Here is a 26,085-nt window from a genome sequence, read left to right on the forward strand (position 1 = left end):
TGTCATTGTCCTGTCTACAATGTTTCTTGTGTCCTGTATCTTCTTCAATAAATGTATTTTTCATGGTACATGGCTGGATACCTTCTGGACAGACCTCATATTCACGGAGTTGTGCAGCTATCAACATGATCAATTGTAGGGCATTTTCATCACCTTGAAAAGAAAGCTTATACTCATTAGCAATTACTCCGTGTTTCTCTCAACCTCCACAGTCCCTGGAAACCACTAATCAACTTGGTCTTTGTGGATTTGTCTATATTGGACCTTTCATGGAAATGGAGTCATATAATATATGGCATTTGTGACTAGTTTTGTTCACTCAGCATAATTTCAAGGCCCATCCATGTGGTATAGTGCCATAACTTCATTCCCTTTTATTGCTGTTTAGTATTCCATTATATGGGTAGACCATATTTTGTTTATCCATTTATCAGTTGGACATTTGGGTTCTTTCCAGTTTTTGGCTATTATGGATAATGCTGCTGTGGACATTTGTTTATACATTTTTGTGCTAACTCTTTGACATTTTTGAGGAGCTGTCATTGTTTTCTTTAGCAGCAGAACCATTTTATATTTCCCATCAGCAATGTGTGAGGGTTCTGATTTCTCCATATCCTCTCCAACATTGTTATTGTGCATCTTTTTAATTATAGCTGTCCCAGTAGGTGTGAAGTGGTATCTAGTTGTGGGTGGGTGTGTTTTCTCCTTGTGGTTTTGGTACATTTCCTTGATGGCTAAGGTTGAGCATTTTTTTAAGTGTTATTGGCCATTTGTAGATCTTCGAAGTATCTATTTATATCCTTTCTCTATTTAAAAAATTACTTGTCTTGCCCTGGCTGGTGTTGCTTAGTGGATTGAGTGCCAGCCTGCAAAACAAAGACTGCCAGAGTGACTACCAGTCTAGAGCACATTCCTGGGTTGCGGGCCAGGTCCCCAGTACGGGGCTCAGGGCTCGAGAGAGGCAACCACACATTGATGTTTCTCCCCCTCTCTTTCTCCCTCCCTTTCTTTCTCTAAAAATAAATAAATCAAAAAAACCAAAAATTACTTGTCTTTTTATCATTGAGTTTAAAAATCTTTATATTTTCTAAATACAAATCCTTTATCAGAGATAGAATTTACAAATATTTTCTTGTTCTGTGGGTTGTCTTTTCATTTCCTTGTTGGTATTGTTTGTAGCACAAATTTTTAATTTTGATAGTCCATTTTATCTATTCTTTCTTTTGTCACTTATGCCTCTGGTGACTCATCTGAGAAGTATTTTTGCTGACCCAAGATTTATATTTTCTTATAAGAGCTTTATTGTTTTAGCTCTTATATTTAGGTCTGTGGTCCGTTTTGAGTTAATTTTAGTTTATGGTATAGGGAAGGAGACCAATTTCATTCTTTTGCAAGTGAGTATCCAATTGTTACAGCACCATTTGTTGAAGACTTATTTCCTCCAGTGGATTGTCTGGACATCCTTGTTGAAAATGAGTTGACATAATGTAAAGGTTTATTTCTGGGATTTCGTTTGTTTCATTGGTCTAAAGAGCTGTCCTTGTGCCAGCACCACACTCTTTGTTGCTATAGCTCTGCAGTAAGTTCTGAACCGGGAAAGTGTGGAGCTCTTGAACTTTTTTCTTTTCAAGGTGGTTCAGGCTAATTCTGGGTCCTGTGCATTTCCATGTGAGTAATTTTTATATTTATATATTTTATATGTTATTTTATAATCATGTTTATTATATCATATTAATTTATATATTACATCAACATATTCAATATTTTACTTTTTACTTTTTATTTTTTTATTGTTATGCTATTACAGTTGTCCCAGGAGGACAGCTACCCCTTTGGCCTCCTCCGTCCAGCCCACGCCCTGTTCTCACAGTCAGTGCCCACACCATTGTCCATGCAGTCCCTCCCCCTTCTCTCCACCATTTCCCCTCCCCTGTCCCCTCTGGCCGCTGTCAGTCTGCTCCGTGTTTCTACGTCTGAGGTTCTATGTTGCTCGTTAGTTTATTTTGTTCATTAGATTTCTCTTATAAGTTAGATCAGATGGTATTTGTCTTTCACTGACTGGCTTATTTTACTTAGCATAATGTTTCCATTTCCATCGATGCTGTTGCAAAAGGTAGGAGGCGCTCCTTCTTTCTTTCTGCCACATAGTATTCCATTGTGTAAATGTACCAGTTTTTTGATCCACTCATCTACTGATGGGCACTTAGGTTGTTTCTGGCACATGGCTACTGTAAGTAGCACTGCCATGAACATTGGGGTGCATAATTTCTTTTGAATTGGTGTTTCAGGATTCTTAGTGTATATTCCCAGCAGTGGAATTGCTGGGTCAAAAGACAGTTCCATTCTTAATTTTTTGAGGAAATTCCATACCATTTTCTGCAGTCGCTGCACCATTCTGCATTCCCACCAACAGTGCACTTGGTTCTCTTTTCTCTACATCCTCGCCAGCGCTTGTTGTTTGTTGATTTATTAATGATATGATAGCCATTTTGAGAGGTGTGAGGTGTTATCTCATGTGGTTTTAATTTCCATCTCTCTGATGGCTAGTGATGCTGAGCATCTTTTCTTATGTCTATGGGCCCTCTGTATGTCCTCCTTGGAGGAGTGTCTATTCAGATCCTTTGCCCATTTCTTAGTTGGATTGTTTGTCTTCTCGTGTTGAGTTGTATGAGTTCTTTATATATTTTGGAGATTAAACCCTTGTCCAATGTATCATTGGCAAATATGTTTTCCCATATAGTTGGTTCCCTTTTCATTTTGATGATGGTTTCTTTAGCTGTGCAGAAGCTTTTTAATTTGATGTGGTACTATTTGTTTACTTTTTTCCTTTATTTCTCTTGCCCTAGGAGATATATTGGCAAAAATATTGCTATGTAGGATATCTGAAATTTTACTGCCTATGTTTCCCACTAGGACTTTTATGGTATCACAACGTATATTTAAGTCTTTTATCCATTTTGAGTTTATTTTGGTGGTCTAGTTTCATTTTTTTGCATGTACTGGTCTAGTTCTCCCAACACCATTTATTAAGGAGACTATTTTTACTCCATTGTATGCTCATGCCCCCTTTGTCAAATATTAATTGATCACAGAGACATGGGTTTATTTCTGAGCTCATTATTCTGTTCCATTGATCTATGTGTCTTTTCTTCTGCCAGTACCAGATTGTTTTGATTATGGTGGCCTTTTGGTATAGTTTTATATCAGGTATTGTGATCCCTCCAACTTTATTCTTCTCAAGATTGCTGAGGCTATTTGGGGTCTTTTTTGGTTCTATATAAATTTTTGAAGTATTTTAGATCAGTGAAATATGCCATTGATATTTTAATAGGAATTGCATTAAATCTATAGATTGCTTTATGTGGTATGGACATTTTAATGATTTTAATTCTTCCAGTCCATGAACAAGGTATATGCTTCCATTTATTTGTATCTTCCTCTGTTTTCTTTCTTCAGTATTCTATAGTTTTCTGAGTCTTTTACCTCCTTGGTTGAATTTATTCCTAGGTACTTAATTTTTCTTGTTGCTATAGTAAATGGGATTTTTTTCCCCTTAGTTTCTCTTTCTGATAGGTCATTGTTGGTGTACAAAAGTGCCATCGATATTTGAATATTGACTTTATATCCCTCTACTTTGCCAAATTCACTTACTAGGTTGAGTAGTCTTTTGGTGGAGCCCATGGGGTTTTCTGTGTACACTATCATGTCATCTGCAAATGATGACAGTTTTACTTCTTCCTTTCCATTTTGGATACCTTTTATTTCTTTTTCTTGTCTAATCGCTGTGGCTCGAACTTCTAGTGCTATGTTGAATAAGAGTGGTGAAAGCAGACACCCTTGTTTTGGTTGCATTTCACGCACCCCCTGCTGGGGACCTGGCCTGCAACCTGCGCATGTGCCTTGTACTGGGAATCGAACCGGCAACCCTTTGGTTCACCGGCCATCGCTTAATCCACTGAGCCACACCAGCCAGGGTGACACCCTTGCTTTGTTCCTGATCTTAAGGGAAAAGCTTTTAGTTTTTGCCCATTGAGTATGATGCCTTTATTGTGTTGAGGTAAATGCTCCCTCTATTCCCACTTTGCTGAGTATTTTTATCATAAAAGCATGCTGGATTTTATCAAATGCTTTTTCAGCACCTGTTGATATGATCATGTGGTTTTTGTCCTTCATTTTGTTTATGTGATGTATTGTGTATTGATTTGTGAATATTGTACCCTCCTTGCATCCCTGGGACAAATCCTACTTGATCATGTGTATGATCTTTTAATGTATTGCTGGATCTAAATTGCCAATATTTTGTTGAGGATTTTAGCAGTTACGTTAACCATAGATATTATTGGCTTGTAATTTTCTTTGTTGTGTCTTTACCTGATTTTTAAATAAGGATAAAACTGGCCTTTTAAAAAGAGTTTGGGAGTCTTCCCTCTTCTTGAATTTTTCGGAATAGTTTGAGAAGAATAGGAGTTAGTTCTTCTTTGGGTATTTGATAAAATTTGCCTGTGAACAGTCCAGGGCTTTTGTGTGCTGGGAGTTTTTTGATTACTGCTTTAATCTCACTGGCTGGTATTGGTCTAGTCAGGCTCTCTTTTTCTTGATTCAGTTTTGGAAGAGTGCATGTTTCTAGAAATTTATCCGTGTTGCCCAGGTTGTCCAATTTCTTGGCATATCGTTGTTCATAATAATTTCTTAAAGTCTTTAGTATTTCTGTGGTATCAGTTGTTACTTTTCCTTTTTAGTTTCTGATTTTATCTACTTGGATCCTCTCTTTTTCTTGATGAGTCTTGTTAAAGGTTTGTCAGTTTTTTGTTTATCTTTTCAAAGAACCAGCTCCTGGATTCATTGATCCTTTGAATTGTTTTATTTAGTCTCTATGTTAATTTAATTCTGCTCCGATCTTGACTGTTTCCTTCCTTCTACCCCTGGACTTCATTGTTGTTCCTGTAACTTTTTTAAATGTAGTGTTAGGTTGTTTATTTGAGCTTTTTCTCTCTTCTTTAGGTAGGTCTGTATTGCTATAGATTTCCCTCTCACGACTGCCTCCCTTTGCTGTGTCCCATAGGTTTTGGGTTGTTGTGTGGTCATTTTCATTTGTTTCCAGGTACATTTTTATTTTCTCCTTGATCTCGTTAACCCATTCATTATTTAATAATATGTTATTCAGTCGCCATGTAGTTGAATGTTTTTGAGTTTTTTCCTTGAGGTAGGTTTCCAGTTTCAAGCCATTGTGATCTGAGAAGATGCTTGATAATGATTTCAATTTTCTTGAATTTATTGAGGCTTGTTTTGTGTCCTTCCATTGGTCTGCGTTTGAAAATGATCCATGTGCATCTGAAAAGAATGTATATTTTGCTTCTTTGGGGTGAAATGCTACATCATAATATACTATAATGTATTTAGTCCACTTAGGCTGTTTACAGCTTTTCCTATTACATTCATGATGTCTTGAACATTTCTCTGTATATATTTGTCCATTTCTTTTGGGTATTTTCTTTAGGATAAATTTCTACAAGTTCTGTTGCTGAATCAGAGAGCTATTAGCATTTCATTGTTCCACCAACAGGCTGCCCTTCTGGGACTCTGCTTGGAGGTGCTGCCATTCCTTCTCACCTCTGCCTGGTCTCCTACGTGAGAATGCTTTTTGTTTTATTTTAGCTGTGACTTACTAGAGACATCGTACTGTTACTCAACCATCCTCGAGCCTTTTCTGATCTGGGTGTGACTTGTTCATTCCTGTGCCATTCTTTTTTTATGTTAGATGATTAACTAGATGGCAGATGAAGCCGAAGTTTCAGAGGGTGGTAGTGATGTCATCAACTAGTTTCATTTGGAATTGTTGTCTTGTTCAAAGTGTGTACTTGTGGCTCTGACTGTTGCTAACGTCAGCCATCCTTGCAAATGCATTCAACGTTGGCAGGTTTAAATTCACAGCGCACTTCATACAAATCCTCTGAGTGATGGAAGCAAATCAGCCCTTAAATGGGTGACTTTGATGCATAATTCTGTTTGGTGCTCATAACCGTGCCAGGAGACCTGAGTGTTTCATGATGTTATGTATTCAAATACACTTTCCAGTGTTTGGATATTCATTTTAGGCTATTGTTTTTTGTAAGAACTTTAATAAGAAAAATACAAAAAGGTGAAGATGTCAGTGTTGTGGCCAACCAGTGCAATGCAACATGGAACCAGAGATTAAAAAATATGAATTAGCAAAAGCCAAATCAGTTTTAATAGTCAAGCCAAACTAAAGGCATGCAGAGTATTTTCATTGTTAAAATAGGAAATAGGCTTCCATGAGGTTCCTATACCCTGATATCCCTTTGAAGGGGCTTTTGAAGATGCTCTCAATGCTCTGACCAGTGCCAGCAAAGTACGACTGAGACTGCTGGACAAGGCAGCTCATGCTGCCTTCACATTTTATTTTCAGGATTATAACTTAAATATGTGTGAATTTATCTTTCAGTGTTTTAAGTTAATTTTGCTTACCACATATTTTGTTTTATTCTCTTCTTTTAATGTTTTCTACCAAGTGTATCAGCTAGAGATCATTTTTATATGCTGTTGCAATATATAATCTTACACTGGTTCATAATAATAAGCAACCATATGTTGATTGTATATACAGAGTAGGGCAAAAGTAGGTTTACAGGTGTTTGTATGGAAAATAATACAATTAATAATAACACAAGAATGAACTGTTTTGCATACTCACAACTGTAAATCTATTTTTTGCCCCAACCTGTATATAATTTTTTTTTTTAGCCTAAAACCTCTGAAAGTTTTAGTATAACTTTTTCAGAGACCAGTGATTTTCTGTTTATTATGATGGTCATTCATTATTGGAAAACACATAAAGTATTTTGAAAAATATATAAAAGCTGATAATTTGGGGAATCCCAAGACTTCAGATTTCTCATTTCTGAATCCTGAGGATTAGTGTCTATTGGAAATTTGGAGCCGCCAGCTTAAGGTTGTCTTTCATGGACTGGCCTGGGACTCAGTGCTGTGTATAATGTTGCCCGTGAGCTTATGTTTTCAGATCTACCTGGGCCTTGCCTTACGAAGGGGCTCTATCATTTTGTTTGGGTCTTTTCTGTTTATTTTAGGCAATTACTTTGTTATTTTCTATTTATCGATAAGCTGATGTTGAAATTGATCAAGGCTTGGTTTTCTTTTAATTCCCCTGAGAGGTGATGGCCTTGTTGCTCAGCATAGCTTTCTTTTCTCACAGGGCATTTTAGAAGCATCAAAGGCCAGAGCCATCCCCGTCGTCATTGATGCGGTGAGTGTGGCCTCTCCTTTCCTGTCCCCTCCTCACAGCCAGGTGTCCAAGGCCATGAAGTAAACAGGAGTCCTTGTTCTGTGCAGGATGGGCTGTGGCTGGTCGCTCAGCAGCCAGCCCTCATCCAGGGCTACCAGAAGGCCGTTCTCACACCCAACCACATGGAGTTCACCAGACTCTGTGAAGCTGTGGTGAGTTTGTTGGCCACCTGAAAGACAAGGCACAAGCCCTCCTTATCCTGAGCAGGGGTGAGGGACATGCTCTGTGGTTCTGCACCCGCTGGTCCCTGCAGGTGCATTGCAGGGACAGACTTGGAGACGTTGAGTGGATACATGCATATTCTATCATGCATTTTTCCACATGCTAACAGTGTTTCCCCCCGCCCCCCTTGGTGGTGCATGTAATGATGGGACATCTTCCAATCAGTGCATCTTTGATTAGATGAAAGACAGGATGGCTGGTTCTGGAGTCATTCTGCCCTCCCATGCTCTGTACTCTCTAGGCAGGTAACTCCATCCCTGTCTCATGTTACCATTTATGAAATGTGGATAACGATAGCTTCTGCCTCATGCTTATATGAGGTGAAATGAAGTAATATATGAGGTCTGTACAGAAGTTATCCAGCCACGAAATATGAAAAATAGAGACATTTATTGAAAATGATACAAGACAAAAGAAACATTGTACCTCAGTCCCTGTCAAAGTAGGCAGCTTTGGACTGCACACAGTTCTCCCAGTCATTATCAGCTTCCTTGTTGTATTTTCCTGAATCTCACTGATGGTCTGAAATTATCTTCCTTTTTGAAGGCAATTTTAGTTTTGGGGAAAGCCAGAAGTCCCACAGTGACAAATGTGGGCTGTAGGGGGGCTGAGTCGCCTGGGTGATTTGATGTTTTGCCAAAAAACTCTGCATGAGAAGTGATGTATGAGCAGGCTCATTGTCTTGATAGCTGCGGCCTTCTGAGTCATCTGAATAGTTTTTGCAGAGGAATGTGCAAGCGTAACGGAAAATTTGATGCAGATTCATTGCTCTACCCAGTCATTTTGAATGCGATAGCCACACAATACACATGCTCACTTAACAGTATCTACTGCCCCACTGAGTAGTACAGTGAAGTCGTCATTGTTCACACATGCTCATTCCAGTCCACTCTCCTTGGCTGCCAGGTTACATCAGTGTCATGCAAACCATTCTTGTTATATTAAAAATAGCTGGACTTTTTCCAGACAGACCTCATATGTAAATTCATGAGTCTTTACATATCAAGTGCCCCATAAATGTTAGTGTGTTATGATTCAAAGTTGAATCCCTTCTGCAAACCTTTAAAATTCTAGCCCTGAATAGTGTTCTTTACCTTTGACCTGACAAGGTAGGGGTGGGCATCAGAGCACTTCTACTTCCAGCCCCTGTATTGGCATCCACCTGGAGGACTTGCTGCCTGTGATATCCTGGGCCTTTTTCCAGCTGGTGGATGGAACACGTGTTTTTGTGTGTGGGGCCATCTTGTGCCTGGGGGATTCCCTTAGATATGAGAGTCGGAGGATCAGGATGTTCATTGTATCCACATTTGTGCTCTCTTCTCAAGTGTCTTATGACAACTTTGTGGTGTCCTATGTTGTAGCTGAGAGACCCCGTGGATGGCAGTGATCGCCGTGAAGCTGTGCTCAGACTCAGCCAGGCCCTGGGGAATGTGACCGTGGTCCAGAAAGGGGAGCAGGATGTGATCTCCGATGGCAAACAGGGTAAGTGGGTTTGGGGTTCACCCAGTGTGGCCATGCTGGGTGCAAGCCTTAGGAAAACGTCATTCACACACGGTACAGGTACACAGTGTGTCACACACATTCTCACATCACATGTAGTCCCTCATGTCTTACATGCTCACACATCATATGCATCACGTGTTCCACAGAGGGACTCCCTGATGAGCTTGTTAATCACAACTTCTTCAATGTCCATTTTTATTTCTCACTGTTTTGCAAAGGGAAGTGACAGTCATCAGTGTTGATCCTAGTTGATACCAGGTGCCAGGGCTAAAGTTCTGTTAATGATTTATGAGAAGCAGCCCAGTGGGCAGGTGGCTGGAACAGCAGGTGGTGCTCCAGAGTCCTTGACCTGCCACCTCTTTCTTGCCTGCAACATAAATTAATTTATTTGAATATTTTACTGTGTTTTGTCCTAGTTTATAAAAATGACTTGAAAGTGAAAACCCTCGGAGCTGACACTAGTGGGAATCACTAGGTGCTAAATGTGGCAAATCTTTCAGTCACATTCTTTCCACAGAAGCCTGTAGACCACTGAGTGAGAGCAAGGTGGGCTGTCGGCATTTACTCGTGTCTACACGGTGCATAACCAGAGATGGGAGTGCCATTTCTAGCTCCTGAAAACACAAAAATCTGATCTGGAGGCAAAAAATACACCAGTTAACAGAGAATTTAATACAAAGAACCGTCACCTAGGTATAGAGTCGCTGACCAGGTCACAGAAATCAGGACCAACAGAAAACAGAAGGCATCCTTAGTCATGTCTGTCTCACTTTGTCTCCTGCACGTGCTGGGCAGGAAATGGACTGAGTGTTCTCTGAGGGAGCCTAAAACATTTGGCTTCTTTTAATTGCTAGAAGATGCTCTAGACTCTAACATATTCAGACCATGTAACAACCTGTTTCCAAGGTAGAACTCTCTCACTACACAGCACAAATGAAGTCACGAGGGTTACCAGCTGAGTCCCTGCAAGGGTGCTAGTGCTGGCACGTCTCCCTGGAGGTGGACTCTCTGGAGTGTGAGATGCCCGGAGCCTGCAGGCCTGAGCCTGTGTGTGCTGTGCATGTCCTTCTGACCTCTTCTGGCAGGACCCTCAGTGGTTCTGAGTCACGTGTCCGCTGACCACTATACTAAACAGGTGCTTCTGGGGCAGCCTGGTTTCTGTCTGCCTTGGTTTCCTCTCCTTGTTAAAGACAGGCTTCCTTGTTAGGAACAATTGAGGAAGACCTGTGGATGACCTGGGACATGCACTCACTGTAACAGCCATCTCATTTCTGCTCTGCAGTGCTCGAGTGCAGCCTACAGGGCAGTAACCGCAGGTGTGGTGGACAAGGAGACCTCCTGTCTGGCTCCCTGGGCGTTCTGGTGCACTGGGCACTCCGTGCCGGACCTGAGAAAACACAGGGGTATGCCATGTTTTCATCTGTCCTACTTTGAAATTTTTGAATTGTGTAAGCTATTTCAGTAGCTCATACTTTTCCTAAGTAGCTGCTTGGAAGATTTCAAATGAAATGTCAATGTTAATGTTTCATGGAGGAGATTCCAAGGCAGGGATTGGTCCCAGAATGTTCACGTGAGGAGCTTTCACTCCATGTGTCTGGGCCCTGTCCCGTCATTGGATACCAACAGGCTCTGGGGCATCCCTAGCCTTTAAAGCTCTCCCGTGAACTCGAATGTGCAGCCAAGTTTGAGAACACTGTTCTAGGAGGTCTGATGCTTACCTGCTGTAAAACAGAAAATTAAAATAAAAAATATGCAGGCAGAGGTAGAGGTTACCTGAGGTAGATGCTGTCCTGAAAGGTGAGTTTCCTTCTAGAGGCAGCAGAATTCTGAGATCTGGGCTTTGACCCATTTCTGCTGTCACACAGAATTCCAGCAGTTCCCACCGCTCTGTGAGCCTCTGTTTCTCTTCTCTGCGCTGTTCATGGTGACAGCGATGGCCACACATGCCAGGGTGGGGTGTCCTGGGCTGGACGGCCCCGCCTGACACCTGGTAAAGCAGCGATGGGCATGTGCGGTTGCGGCACATCTGGCAGGCAGGGGGCACCACCCAGATGGGCCCAGGAGGTGTGTGCGCATGGAAAGGAGGGCTGTATCAGGAGTCTGGTTATGGTAGGAAGAGCCCGCATTCTCAGATCTTGATTATTCCCTCACATCTAAACTCCAACCAATAAGTACTGGTCCAGTTTTCACCAGGGGAAAACTACTGTCTTCTAACCTTTCTCAAGATGGGTAGGGTTTGTTTTTTTTAAAGATTTTATTTATTTATTTTTAGAGAGAGGAAGAAGAGAGGGAGAAAGAGTGGGACAGAAACATCAATGTGTGGTTGCTTCTCGCGTGCCCCCTACTGGGGACCTGGCCCGCAACACAGGCATGTGCGCTGACTGGGAATCAAACCAGCAATCCTTTGGTTCACAGGCTGGCAGTCAATCCACCAGCCAGGGCTGGATAGGTATTTTTGATATGCCTTTTGTCAGAGAATATCAGTATCAGGGGTGGGGGCGCTAATGGTTATTTAAACTGTAATTAAGCTGCCCTCTCCCTGCCTCACTGGCATATCAGATTAGAAATTGCCAATTTGGGGTCTCAGGGTGGAAACAGGAAGGAAATCAAAGCCTTTGTTGGCTTCAGGCCCCTGATGTCTGACAACGCCATGGAGGGAGAACTTCCCACTTCGCACAGCTCCTTACTAACACCCCCGTCCTCCAGTTTCAGCCCTCTCCTCGTGGCTGCCTTTGGTGCTTGCTCCCTCACAAGGCAGTGCAACCACCAAGCCTTCCAGAAGCACGGCCGCTCCACCATGACCACCAACATGATTGAAGAAATCGGACCTGCATTCAGCAAACTCTTCGAAACCTGAGCCAGTGCAAACGGGAAGAAAGTGGGCACCGCGTTGGAAGAAGTTGCATTCATGCATGTTGCAACATCCACGTCCAATATGTCTGAATCCTCTGGTACCAGAGCAACATGGCTGTCTGGGAAGTTTGTAAGTCTAGGATACACGGGTTGATGTAGAGAATTTAAAAATTGGGAATGCAGCACTTTTTGTGTAAATTAATACACAGTTTTGAGATGTTATGGTGACATTCAACAAAGTACCCCTGAACTGTTCTTAGCTTCCTAGCAGTAATGAAAAAATGGAGAATCATTTGAGAATGAGAAAACCTTTAACCAGCTCAACTGAATTTGTGGGCTTGTTCTAAGATTGCAGAGTTCTGTTTTAGTTTCTCTGAACTTATTTCTTCTCATTCTCTCTACTGATGCACTTCATGTTTCTTTTATTTATGCTCCATGTTCCTCTTACTAGATAGTTATTTCAAAGGGATTCAGTTGGTTGTTTCCAAATATCTTCAGGAATAATGAGTTTTGCTTTAAAAAAAAAAAAAAAATTGAGATCCACTGAAGAATATGGCATGCATTTTTTAGCTCAGTTTTCTTTTTTAAACAGTGATTGTGTTGAAAAGGTCTGGGCAAAAATACTAAGCATTAATTGTTTTGGTTAATTGGTTAAAGTATTCAGAATAATCAGTGATCAGTTTGACCTTGGCAGTGTTTTTGGAGGCACCATGGGAAAATCAGAGAAGGAAACTTATGGGACACTGATACCTGAATGCACAGGTGGGGGGCTCTGAAGTACTTCGTGTCTTATACTTCCATGTTTCCATGTCTGTGCACACAAGTACGTGTGGTGGCTGGTGAGGCCCAGCAGAGCGCACGAGAATGGGACGGATGCCCATTGCTGTGCTCTCTTGGGAGGAAGCCTTCAGGATGCTGGGTCTGGTGGTAGATGGTACCAAGAGGGCCCTGGGGGCACTGAGCAGAGCAGAACAGCAGTCCTTGTTTGAAAATAGCTAAGTGTGTACTCAGGAAGATTGAGATTCCACTGAAGAAGTTGATATATGTGAAACTGATGTAAATGAGATGTTCTATTGCCTTTTTAGCCTCTGGTTCACTTGTTGGTTTTATGGTGGTTTTTTTAGTAGCCTGGGAGTGACTTGTTTTCTGTCATCCTTTCTCCATGGGGTTTGATTCCTGCTACATGCATTTGAGGGCACTCTTACTGTTTAAGAAGGCCTTCTACACGGGCAGGAACTGTCCTGTTCCTTTAAAAGTCTGTGTATCCTTGATGATTACACTTGGATGAAGCGCTGTGACTCAGATACATCACCCCAAATGGATCCTAGTTTCTTTAAACCAGTCATGAACTTTTAAGATTCTTAAAAAATACATGCCACAATTATTTCACATCTAATTCGAGAAGTTTTGCTATCATATGTGAACTTCTCCAGAAGAAATCATGGACATTTTTCCTTTGGGGAATTAGTTCTAAATTCTGGTGACTAATAAAAGGCAAACTTGCCTTTTTCAATGCAGAGATTTACATTTTTTCTTAAACAGCCAAAACCCATCTTTTGAATTTCCTAAGTTGAGGACATTGTCAGCTACTAGGGAGATAAAAATGTATACATTTATCTAATGTGTTTAAAAAAAATTTATTTTTAGAGAGAGGGGAAAGGAGGGAGTGAGAGAGAGAAACCCTGACTGGGATTTGAACCAACAACCCTTTGATTCGCAGGCCGGCACGCAGTCCACTGAGCCACACCAGCCAGGGCGAATGTGTGTGTTTTTTTTTTTCAACCAGTGCTTACCAATATTATTAAAATGAAGTAATCTGAAGAATAAGCCTGAAATGTCACTATTTCTTTACACAGAAAATAAAACTTAGCAGCCACAGGAACTATCCCTATGCATTTGTTACTAAAGTTTTTACTTTGAATAAGTACAAAATCCCTTTTTTTAAAAATGAGAGGAAGTATACCCAAGTGGCCAGGGACCAATACTTTTTTTTTTTTAAATGAAGTTTTGTAATTGTTTCCTGTGCTTTTTAATAATCCCAAGAGTACTCACTAGTCTAGCTAAGGATACTCTCTTACTGGCAGCTTCCCTGAGACCAGGATAGCAGCAGGAAACACTGGGTGGGCAAATTAGGCATCAGGGGACAGTCTGCTTCCCTAGTACTGAATTGACCCTATTTGGGTATCTCCTGGTAAGGGGCCTGCCTGCCATATGGGGTCTTCACTGTACCGTGTACTAATTGGGCCACTTTTAATGTCATCTTCCAAATGAGTTTCCTCGTCAGTAGTATAGGAACACCAATGCTTTTGAGGGTCATGAAGGCCAATGACAGAGTAAACATGGCTGCCAAGCACACCAACTGTCTACAGCTGTGCCCCTCATGAGCCTATCTGCTGCCTGAGGCTGCACCTGCCTGGAACCTGAGAGCTGGGGGAATCGGCAAGAGGGTCACCCTCTTTCTGGTTCACTGAATAGCTATAGCTCCCCACCTGCGGCAGAAAGGTGAGGGGACCAAGGCCAAGGCCAGTTGGCTCAGTCCCAGATTGTTTGCTATGTGCTCTCCTGTGCACTTGGCCTCTGTTGTACCCCTGTGTCTTGCCCACACCCCTGCCATCCCGACTCCTCCAGAATGACCATCCCTCAGTTTATCACTGCCCAGCAGTTGAGGTACAGGCAGCACAGCCAGTCCCCGCACGATCTCCATGGAATAAGGGTGTCCTGGAAGCTGCTCCCCTGCTGTCCCCATTCACAGGTCCCATCTGCCTTCCTATGATATCTTCTGAGACCCCAATTTAAGACTTACATCCTGGGCTCTGGGCTCACAGACATAGACTGGCTGGGTTATATCACAGATGATGTCGGCTGATTAAACTGCACTTGAGTCTGTGGCTGTTGGTACTATAAAGAAATCCAGGGAGGGGGCAAGGGAAAGTGTTGGGGGTTAGGCAGAGACAAATGTATTTGAAAAAATAAATTTAAAAAAAGAATGATGATCAAAAGCAAAAAAATTAAATAAAGCCTGAACATCTCAAAAAAAAAAAAAAAAAAAAAGAAATCCAGTTTTTTAGCCCCATCTGGTATGGCTCAGTGGATTGAGTGCCAGGCTGCAAACCAAAAGGTCACCGGGTTGATTCCCAGTCAGGGTACATGCATGGGTTGGGGGCCTGGTCCCCAGTTGGGGATGTGTGACAGGCAACTGATTGCTATCTTTCTCGCACATCAATGGTTCTATCCCTTTCTTTGTCCCTCCTTTCCCTCCTCTTTAAAAATAAAATTTTTTTTAAAATCCATTTTTTAGCCATAATTAGTAACACAGCAATGGGATGGTATCAGTTTGATTTATTTTAATGTTGACTAAATAGCCACAATGGAAAACTTTAATGTAAAGCTTCTATAGTGACAAGCAAGCACAGACCACCCTGAGCCTGTGGTTCCCCCTTCGCGTATCCTCAGCTCCTCGGTTTGTGGTCTTCTGACCTCTGGCCCAGCAGTTCCCAGGTGGATGTGCTGCTCCTGTCCTGTGGGGAGGGAGACGGTCCTGGCTGAGCAGGCTCGCTTGGCTCGAGGAGTAAATGGGCGAGATGGTCAGGGCTCAGAGTGACGGGGTACTGCCCGTGCCCTGATGCTTCCACGGATCTGGGCTGCACTAAAGGAAGCAGCTGGATGCTTAAAAACAGTCACGCTACTGCCTTCCATCCGCGGGTTCGGGGAAGGCCACTTGGGGCAGGAAAGGGGACTGAACGAGGATGCAGGTCTGCTCCTGTGTCCGCCTGATTCCTCGAGTTCACATGCCTCTGGGCCTCAGTGTCCCTCCAGGTTCTGACTCTGACCCTTTCCCAGGTCCCCCAACCCTCAGGGTCCCCCCTGGCTCTGACTTTACCCCCTCCTCATATTCGCCACAGGGTGGTTTCTGTGCTCACAAACAGCATCAGCACAGGCGATGAGCTTTGACCTTCCCATGTTTGCGTGACACCAGGTGGTTTACACAGCATCTCAGGCCCATTGTCACTGGGCCTCAGTGTCAGTGGCTCACCTTAATACTGATGCCATGGGCAGCAAGGTCCTGGCGCAGGGCGTCGCATGCCTCCAGCAGGGGCTGCCTCTCTAGGAGCTGCTGCCGCCGGGCTTCCTTGGTAGCCTCTCCTGTGGCCAGGGCGAACTGCCGGACCTTGAGCCGGAATCGGACCAGCTCCTCTACCACACTGTGCAGAGTGGCTGAGCTGCTGTCCCCTGAAATAAACTACACCCAGGTGGAACGGTGTGACCAGCAAGATCCTGGCAGCAGCCCAGCCGGCAGTACCTGCTGGGCCGGTGTATTCTCTGCTAAGCCTACCCAGCAGGCGTCCTCCCTGGGGCGCTGCGGAGAACTCTCCGCCAGCTGTTTGCACCAGTCTGGGAAGGTACTGAGGTTCTGGGTCTTTGGCAAATCTCCACTTTCCTCCCCTGAGTGTCTGTCACCCAGGCAGAGCTCAGGGCTCCCAGTGCAGGCCTTGGAGTAATCTCAGGAGAGGCCCAGAGCTGGCTTTCCTCCCTCCAATCCTGGACTCACACTAACAAGCTGGGAGCAGCAGCTGCTCCACACATGTGCTCACATCTAAAGGCATTTCATGGTCATCTAGTTCATTAGGCAGAAACTAGAACTTTAATAAGACCAATGAAACCAAATCCATTCACTCTAACCAAATATTTAAAACAATGTAGATACACCACATGACTCACACACACACTGTTTTCATGGGATAGTTGGGAGACCAACAGTCTCGGTGCACAGCTGGAGATACTGCAACAGGTCAAATGGGATCTAAACTGCTCCAGGTTGCCAGAAGTCCCCTCCCCTATCCACAACTTCTTCCTCCATAACGGAGAAGGGATCCTAGTGGCTGTCAGTGTTCACGTGTGTAAAAGAAGAAACAACCCACAACATTTTACTTTTGGGTCAAAGTTCTTAAACCTCATATGATTCTCATTATTGCTCTGTACCAAGCCGGGAATAGGCCATTTCTCTGAGAAGCCTGATAATGATAATTTGTGTTGTAAAAATGTGATTCCAAAGAGGGCTCTGGTGTCAACCCTTGGGTTGGGGGAAGTGAGTGAGCTGTTTCTGACGAGGGCCAGGCACAGCTTGGCCAGTACGCCTTTTCTTACTCAGAGCAGGTTCTGGGGAGTCTTGTGTGGAAATTAATACAGACTTTGCAAAAACTTGGGTCACCTCAGACCAGTCACTTTTGTACAAATTGGCAGGCAGTCCTTGGACGGCCTAGGAAAGGACATTAAGTCTACCAAGTAATCGATGTCTATCAATCAAACAAAAGTGGAAATTATCACAAAGACACTGCGATTTGTGTTAAGGTCAGAGCAATTCACTGTACTTAAAGGCTGGAAGAGACATACCCCAGCTTACAGGGGACACTCCCTTCCACGGCATGGGGGAAGCTAGGAGACAGGCCTCCATGACTCCCACCGCCAGCCAAGGCCCCCAAATGGCAGGCTCCCCAGGTGCCAGGCAACTGAACTGACATGGCAGCCCCCCCTTCAAAGCAGTGAGCAGCTGTTCTGTGCCAGAGCTGGGTGGCAGCGGCAGAGCCTGGCAGTGCTGTGAAGGGATCTAGGAAGAGTGACTAGTTCCTCTGCCCCTGGATGGTCCCTCCTATGTGCAGTCCAGACCGCTGTGTGGTAACAACATGCTCACATGCCATGTTTTCTAAAATGGCTACTTTAGCCCTTTCCTTTCGTGATCCTCAACAGTCCTAAAGCTGTTAGGTGCAGCAGAGCAAGGTGGCCCCGTGGAGAAGAGGAGGGCCTGTAGAGCCGCACGGAGCATCCATGCAGGGGCAGCCTGCTGAAGGGGCAGCCTGAGGGGTGGAAGTGTCCAGGCAGGGAGGGGCGGGAGAGGCAGAGCTCCAGCGCTTGAGGAGGGCGTCCCCACAGAGGGACTATGTATTTGGAGAGTAAAATCTAAAGATATGTGTTTAGGATACTGGAAAGCAGGTTTCTCACTGTTAGAGAGGGAGTTATGTATAAAAAGGGAAGAAAGCAGAATGAACCCTTTGTTGGGGAACTGGAATTGAAGTGGTGGTGGTAAGCCCTGGGTCTCAGTCAATGTAAAGTGGTAGAGAAATGAACCTGGATACCGCGTGTACACACGTCTCCCAGCTCTGCCCACCACGGGTGCAGAGCAGCTGCACCGAAGCACAGTGAGCACATCCAGCACTTCTAAGAGCAACCAGGCCCTTTAGAGAAATGGTTGATTCCTGGATTGGTGTAGAGAAAGCACTACGAGTTCTAAAGTGGACCGTTCTCTCAGAGAGGGCTCATTGGGAGAAGCGGGGAACCCCAGGGTCGGGACTCCTGGTCTCTGTGGGAGACACACCGAGGGGATTGGCTGGCAGCTTACTCTCAGGAAATTGTTCTCTACACTGTACATCTGTCTGTACATTTTGAGATTCTTCCAAAGTCAGAAACATACCAAAAACCGGCCAAACGAGTGCACACGGAACTGGTGACACACCACTCTGTAGCTAAGGCATGCTGCTGGTTCTGCTCAGAACTGTTGCAGTTTCAGTTAGTAAGTTATTAGCTCTGGGCATTAACTTTTTAAGGAACATAATATATTTTAAGCACATTAAAAAGGGGAAAAAAACGGCTCTGGCTGGTGTGGCTCAGTGGACTGAGTGCCAGCCTGTGAACTAAAAGGTTGCCTGTTCAATTCCCTGCCAGGGCACGTGCCTGGGTTGCGGGCTGGGTCCCCATTTGGGGGTGAACAAGAGGCAACCAAGCTACATTTCTCTCACACATCGATGTTTCTCTCCCTTCCTCCTTCCCCTCTCTCTGAAAATAAATTTAAAAAAATTTTAAAAACAATAAAAGGGGGAAAAACCAGTTGTTATTGTACTAGCTTGTAAATATCCCACAGCTGAGGACTGAGAAGAGAAGGATGTACCTGTCGTTCTGCCAGAGAAATTCCAACAGTCTCAAAAAACTCTTCAATGTAGGAGATGATGGAGCCGAACACAGCAGGACTCCTAGGACCACTGGGTTCCTGTGACCGATTACCCAGAGAAGGCCGTTTAACAGCAAAGGACACTCAGTGTAACAGAACAAAGACGTCACAGGTCATTTCCTCAGGCACAAGTCCTCGCAGGAGACACTGGACTAAATCCTGGAGTTGCCACCCACTAGCAAACCAAACCACCACAGGGCAGTAACCTAATCCTGCACCTGAGTTCACTGACCTGGAATATGGGGATATTTATGGTCTGAACACTGTCCCCCAAATTCATACATTGAATCCTAACCCCTAGCATGATGGTATTAGGACATGGGGACTGTGGGAGGTCACTGGGTCATTGGGGCAGGGCCTCACGAATGGGATTGACACCAAGGCCCAGAGAAGGGCCAGGCTCCCAATACGGGGCTTCCTCCCCAATTTCACGTTTTGGCAACAAACTCATTCCTCTGAGTGAACAGGAGGATTACAAGTTCCTGAGTTAGCAAACGTGTAACGCTGACTCTGTGCTGGGACCTCCCTGGGCCCCACTCTTCACCCGTATCTACCTCTCTGGGCTCAGGGAAGTGGCTGTCTCTTCTGCAGGGCCAACAGGGCAGGCCACGTCCGGGGTGAAGCAGCTTCAGGTACTTAAGGGAAGGTTAGTATAGGCCTGGAAGCCACCAGCTCTGGGGGATGAAGTTACCTGAGGGTGCTGGGAAGATGGCATCTGTTCCTTGTGAGGAAAAACCAAACAAAAACCTTACTTTGTGGCCATATCCTTGGAGTTACCTTAGTGACCACCTTCAACTGTCTGTTCCCCTGGTGAATGAGATCCATGATGGCGTCCACCGCCCCGGGTGTGTCAAAGTCGTCTGCCAAGGCAGCCTTCACAGCAGCCTTGGTGTGGCTGAGCCTTGGAGAGGTGAGGAGAAACAAACGCATCCCTCGTTCCTGGACCCGCCTCAGGCACAGCATTCCCGCGCCCTCGCTGCCGCCCGCCCTCTCCTTTCCTTCCCCCTCAGACCCCTCGAGCTGTCTCCGGGGTGATCGTCCTCTTCCCCTCTCCTTCCGGGCCCACAAGGACACTCCTGAGCCCTTGGCCTTCCTCCTCCTCTCTTGCACTTCAGGCCCCGTGTCCTGTGGCACTGTCGCATCCCTCAGCCCTCCTCTCCCTGCACGTTTGCACCTGCACACGCACCACCCGTCACTGACCTCCCCAAGGCTTTATCTTTACACCTAACTCCCCAGTGCCCGTCTTTCCTGGGCTTGGCCTCATTCCCTTGGGATTCCCCCCTTTTTGGGCACAGGGAAAGATGGGTCTGGGCCACCTTGCAGCTGGGTGGCCCTGGGAACAGTTCTGGCCATTGTAAGAAGAGGCGTCCCACGTCTGGGCCGAAGCCCCTGGAGCCCTCCCTTCCCTCCAGCCTGGCACCCTTGTAGTGGCAAGGGCTTCTGTCCATTACATGCTAATTAACACCAGCAGGAAAAACCCGGACACGCGTGTTCTTTACCCCCTTCACAGCCGCCCCACAGGGGTGACCACTGCATTTCTCACCCAGTGGGACCAGAGCCTGAGGGGGCTTCCACACCAGCACTCCGGAGTAAGTGTCCTCAGCCTCCAGAAGCTTCACTTCCCTCTAGGCAGCCCCACATCTGGCACCCAGGGCTCTGGACAAATCCTGGGATGGCACCTACCTTTCCCACAGCTCGTCTTCCCTGATGGGGGCGCATGCCAGCTGCCCCTTCATGTAGGCCCGAGCATCCTGGACAAACGCGGCTACAGCCAGGAGGAGGTGCTTTGCTTCCAGCATGGTGCTGTCGCTGTAGTCGACGGCTGAGGAAGGGGGAAGTGGTTACTTGGGGAGCCCGCCGAGCGTGCCCACACCCAGCAGACACAGAGTTCTGTAGCCAGGCCACCCTCACGTTACTCCAGAAACCCAGCAGTGGGAAAGGACACAGCTGCTTCCTACCCTGTGCCTCCGTGAGGCCCGTCCCACACACCATCCGTGGGACCTGACTCCCGTGTCTCACCACCTCGAAAGAAACATGAAAAACCTTCCCCAGTACATTTTGGCTGAGGGGGCGCATTCCCGCTGACATGTGGACAGAGGGCTGACTGCCAACTGGGAGAGGTCCACTTGGGTGCCTGAAGCAGCTCAAAGACTAGCTGGTGCCAGGAGGGCTTTGGGCTCAATACTTCAGGAGAGGGCGATAGGATCATACCTCACACTCAGCGTGTTAGTGTGTGTGATGACAGATTTAAGGATACTCGCTCCACCTGGGCCAGCCCACTGACCCACTGGACACCCATGTCTAGGCCCTCACCAAAAGGCACAGCCAGAGTGGTGGAGTGTCAGCCACTCCCCAAGGGGTGGGGGTTTGCGTCCGGGGGCTGTCGTGCCTCAGCGCCACAAATCTGGGGGCCTCACAACAGCAGTTCATTCTCTTAAGAGTTCCGGAGGTAAAACAGACTGAAATCAAAGGGAGGGTCCTCCCTTGTCTCTTACAGCTTCTGGTGGCTGAGATATGCGTGGCTTGTAGCTGCACCACCCTAATCTCTGCCTCCCTGGTCACATGGTCGAGCCCAGTACACAAGCTGAGGAGCCTACCTGCCCCCAATGGGCACTTGCTTCTGCAGTGCCAGACATAAAAACCAGAGGCCATATTGATATGCTAGTGGTCAAGTCAGGGCAGTGCAGTGTGTCCTCAGACCTCGCCTTCTGTGGTGAAGAGACCTCTGGCCCCAGGACACGGCACTAGACAACCCTCCCCAGAGCAGCACACAGTATCGCAGCACAGCAGGGCCTGACCATTCTGGGTGGGACCCCATTCTGAGGGCTTCTGGTTCAGTCCTTGTGTGAGGACGGCCGGTCCAACTGTTCATGAGGCAGGAAGTGGAGGGCACCATGGGATTCAGACTTGTCCAGACCCCACAGAGAGGGAGAGGTGGGGGAGTGGACAGAGAGGACTGACTGGAAAACCCACGGCCTCCATAAGCTTCTGGAATCTCTTGGCTGAGTGCTGGTATTAGGTTTAACAATGCATTCTCAGGCTGACTTTCAGAACCAAACCTTAAGGGGTGAAAGTCACCCCTTACTGGCTAAGTGATAAGTAACCCCGCTAACAAGACTGTGCTTATCATTTAGCCAGTATTTTGGGATTCCCCACATACTGTCAGAGTAGCCTCTCCCAAGCTGCACACAAGTAGAGGCTATGGCCACCACCCCAGAAGGCCTCACTGTTCAGCTCACCTGACCTGTAGCTGCTCTGCATGCAGAAAAACCGGAAGATGTCAGGGGAAAATGTCTTCAGAAAGTCCTGAGAGAAATAAAGGAGAGATGTAGAGTGCTCTCCTTTCACATCTGTACATTCAGAGACTGTATTGTTTACTACAATTATGTGACCTATCTCACATATCAAGAAATCAGGAATGTTTAGGAAAAGCTTTGGTTTGTTTCCCGCTCACTCAGCACTTTTTCCTGCAGTTTCCCTACTGGCTTGTCACATTCAGTCCAGGGTCTGTGGGAAAGGCCGAGAGGAGAGGCCGGTTTGCCTGGAGTCCATGTCCATGCAGGCCAACGGGAATCTGCTCTGCTGTTGGCCTCGGGAGCTCCTGACCACGACACACAGCACGGTTTTCTCACCCTTGTCATGGGAGGACAGGGACAACCAAGCAGCCTGGGAACCACAGAGGGACTGTGCACAGGGAAGCACATGGAGAGGAGGATGCACAGCTCCTGGCTGTGACGGGGACAGGGGCCCAGGAGCAGGAGACTGTCCAGAAAGCTTGGCCATGGCAACATTAGAACAGGCAACGTCCAAGCTCAGGTTGGACTGAGGGGAGGGGGCCCAGTTCTCTGCTCCCAGTTCTTTGTAAGATTTACACGGTGAGGGGGGTTAGTTATAAATGAAGTGCTCCCCCCAAGAGCCTTCACACCCATACGTCCTGCACGCTGAGGCCAGCCGGCGCCTCCAGGCACAGAAAGGCCCGTCTCCCTAGTCGGGTCCTCCTGAGCTCACCAGACCCTCGCTGGGCTCCTCTCTGCCTACTCCTCAGAAGACGGAACGGGCAGCTTAACCCAGACGCCTCTCCACTGCCCGTCTGGCCTTGCCTCTCTGGAAGCTACTGAGGCCTGCAGGTGTGAAAGCCATGAACGGGGATAAGGGCTGGCCGCATCAAGCCCCTCACTCTGGGCCCAGCCCCTCAGGTCACTGGGCTGATGTGGCAATAACATGACACACGGGGGCTAATGCAACGCACATCAGAGACACAAGTGTGCAGGTCCTCCCCTGGGGGAGCAGGCAGCCTCATTCAGTCCTCCCTGGAAGGAGGAAGGGGCTACTTGCTCAGACTCCCATGGCTGATCCTTTTGGAGGGACGGAGGGGCTCCCTGGGTTGGCTTTCGCCAGGCGTGGGGGCTCCCACAGGTCCTACAATGGCATCGACCCCCCCTTGTTTGGCTGCACCTGAGGCAGTAGGGCGGGGGGAGGTCGTTCTCATTCAGGGGTGGCGTTATTTAGGAAGCTGTTCAGTTAATATTTTCATTGAGGGGTTCTCAACCGGGTGTCCACAGACCTCCTAGAGCCCATGAAGAGAATTCAGGAGGACAGAGAAGAGTATAAATTTAGATGAGAAAATGGCTACATATTTATTTCCAATTGTGACATTTCCTCCCATGATCAGTGTAAGCAATAAGCCACAGTAGGTTCTGTCACCCAAGCAGTCACGGTCTTCATCTCTCACTCCTGCTGCCGCACTGCCTCCAGGTATCCTATGCCCGCTATTTATTCGAGATGATCAGACCTGCTGCCAGATTTCGTTAAATAGTTCACCCAAGTGAAGACGTGCATATATTCCTTGCAATACAATCACCGCCTTCTATAACTCTGTACATTTCATTTTATGTATTTAAAAACATTAAATTCTAAGAAAGAACCTACAGACTTCAACAGGCCACCAAAGGGATCTCTAGGGATAAAAAATGAAGCAGCTCCATCAATCTGACCTTTATCAGTAATGAGGCTGGTTTTTCAACTTCCATCTGTCTATCTCCTATGTGTTCCTTCCCAAATTGTTGGGGGGGAAAATGTATTACTGTATTTTGCTGTGTATAATGCACACCCACATTGTTAGACCAAACTCTCAGAAAAAAATATTTTGTTTTAATTTTTTAATTCAATTATTTACTTATTTATATTTAGATACTTGTTTTTTGCATTATAAAGGAATTTTAGCATTTATTTGTTTGACATATTATGGTACAAGAGATTTCATGTAACAAATAATTACAAAACACAAGAAGAAATACAAGGTATTTCAGGTACTACCCATCAATAATGTCCATCCTTATCTTCCCCTCAAAAATTTAGAAAAAAAGCACGCATTTTACATGGCAAAATATGGGTACTTCTTGGTCCCCTTAGTTTCCTAAAACGAACCAATGGACAGAAGCACAGCATACACCCACTACACACCATGTTTTTGCTGTATTAATTTAATGCATCCATGCAGTCATGTGTCTATTTCTCTCATGTCACTTCATGTTTGAATCTCCAAGGATCTTTGTGAAAACATGCCATTTTAAATGCAATGGAGGGGGGCTTCCCGTCAAGATGGCAACAGGCAGATACGGCTCACCTCTTTGCACAACCAGATCAAAATTACAACTAAAATATAGAATAATCCTCACTTAGGGACATCAGAAATCGAGTTGAATGGAGGTCTGACTACTACGGCCCACACATCCATCCTGACTGGTAGGAGGGGTGTGGACGCAGAATGCTAGCCCTGCACCCATGTGGATAAAAATTCAGGAGGGGTATCTCAGGAGCGATGAGTTCCACATCCACACCAGGCCCCCCAGCCCAGGATTCCAGTGCAAGGAAGATAAGTCCCCACAACTTTTGGCTGGGAAAACCAGTGGGGATTGGGTTGGTGGAGGAGGCTGCTGGAACCCGCACACGGACTTACCTACCCAGACTCGCTTTCTCTGAGCCCCAGCACGAGGGTGGCAGCTTAAAGGACACCAGCGGTGTACAGGGAGAGACTGAAGTGTCTGGCATCAGGATGAGCAGAGGCCATTGTGCCTTGGCTGAGCCCTCCCCGCACAGAGCCAATAGGTTGGTGCCATATCTGAGACTCCATCAATCTGGCTAACACTGTGTGACCCACCTTGGAGGTCCACTGAAGCTCTACCCCACCCAATTTACAGGCCCACCCAAGCTGCTTCTCTGTAAGAATGTCTGATCTTAGCTCCTAAATCCCATCAAAAAAACAACAGCTGGCTTCAGTGAGCCCTAGCCTTAGCCACAGTAGATTCACAGCTTGGCTTCACCTGGGAATCTCCAAGCCAGCACAAGTAGCAGCCATCTCAAATTGGTTTAAAGTTCAGGTGGGTGCCCCAGGCAAAACACAGGTTGGGGCTGACATTGGCCTGCCCCACCCAGGACACCCTAGGGCCAACGCACCCAGTGGGCAGCTACAGACTATGTTGGAGCACCACCACCCTGCCCCTGCAGAGCTGATCCTCCACGGAGGGCAATGGTTGGTGGTCAGTGGTGACAGCCAGTCCTTGCAGCTGACTGGCCTGGGTAAATCCCTCCTATTGACCTGCCAACAGCAACCAAAGCTCAGCTACAGGAGGAAGGTGTACTCAGCCCACATGAAGGGTGCACTTTGAGTACTCAGCTTGGGTGATAGGGGAGGCTGGACCACTGGAACCTACAGGACACCTATGACATTAGGCCATGCTACCAAGACAGGGAGTCATAGCAGCTCTGCTTAATACATAGAAACAAGCACAGGGAGGTTGCCAAAATGAGTAGACAAAGAAACATGTCCCAAATGCAAGAACAGATCAAAACTCCAGAGAAAGAGCTAAATAAGATGAAGATAAGCAATCTATCAGATGCAGAGTTCAAAACACTGGCTATCAGGATGCTCAAGGAACTTAGTGAGCACCTCTGTAGCATAAAAAAAATCTAGTCAGAAACAAAGGATACACTAATTGAAATAAAGAACAATTTACAGGGAAACAATAGTAGAGTGGATGAAGCTGAGAATCAAATCAATGATTTGGAACATAAAGAAGCAAAAAACAACCTATCAGAAAAAGAAGAAGAAAAAACAATAAAAAAAAAATGAGCACAGTATAAACAGCCTCTCGCACAACTTTAAGAGGGCCAACATTCACCTCAT

At 45.9% G+C, this 26,085-nt stretch overlaps 2 protein-coding genes across 6 annotated transcripts in view; one reads left to right on the forward strand and one right to left on the reverse strand.

Moving 5' to 3' along the window:
• Positions 1 to 15,189, forward strand: part of NAXD (NAD(P)HX dehydratase) — a 34,949-nt gene extending 19,760 nt beyond the window's left edge. For 3 of the 5 annotated variants that reach the window (XM_054574398.1, XM_054574400.1, XM_054574397.1), the window contains 5 exons: positions 7,232 to 7,282; positions 7,369 to 7,473; positions 8,905 to 9,025; positions 10,329 to 10,449; positions 11,753 to 15,189. In XM_054574398.1, coding sequence (XP_054430373.1) covers positions 7,232 to 7,282; positions 7,369 to 7,473; positions 8,905 to 9,025; positions 10,329 to 10,449; positions 11,753 to 11,903 — 549 coding nt within the window. In that variant the 3' untranslated portion in view covers positions 11,904 to 15,189. The remainder of the gene's footprint in view (positions 1 to 7,231; positions 7,283 to 7,368; positions 7,474 to 8,904; positions 9,026 to 10,328; positions 10,450 to 11,752) is intronic. The other 2 variants (XM_054574399.1, XM_054574401.1) reach the window with 2 other exon arrangements.
• A 32-nt stretch (positions 15,190 to 15,221) lies between these two features.
• The window catches only part of CARS2 (cysteinyl-tRNA synthetase 2, mitochondrial), a 47,380-nt gene continuing 36,516 nt past the window's right edge, over positions 15,222 to 26,085 (reverse strand). Inside the window, exons 10-15 of the mRNA XM_054574396.1 lie at positions 22,139 to 22,205; positions 20,583 to 20,721; positions 19,677 to 19,800; positions 18,840 to 18,938; positions 15,933 to 16,139; positions 15,222 to 15,417 (exon numbers count right to left, since the gene is read on the reverse strand). Of these exons, the coding sequence (XP_054430371.1) occupies positions 15,349 to 15,417; positions 15,933 to 16,139; positions 18,840 to 18,938; positions 19,677 to 19,800; positions 20,583 to 20,721; positions 22,139 to 22,205 (705 nt within the window). The 3' untranslated portion in view covers positions 15,222 to 15,348. The remainder of the gene's footprint in view (positions 15,418 to 15,932; positions 16,140 to 18,839; positions 18,939 to 19,676; positions 19,801 to 20,582; positions 20,722 to 22,138; positions 22,206 to 26,085) is intronic.

This window comes from Pteronotus mesoamericanus, unplaced genomic scaffold, assembly GCF_021234165.1.
Source record: "Pteronotus mesoamericanus isolate MK-2021 breed Mesoamerican mustached bat unplaced genomic scaffold, CSHL_Meso_final contig_26, whole genome shotgun sequence".
NCBI classification, from domain to species: domain Eukaryota; kingdom Metazoa; phylum Chordata; class Mammalia; order Chiroptera; family Mormoopidae; genus Pteronotus; species Pteronotus mesoamericanus.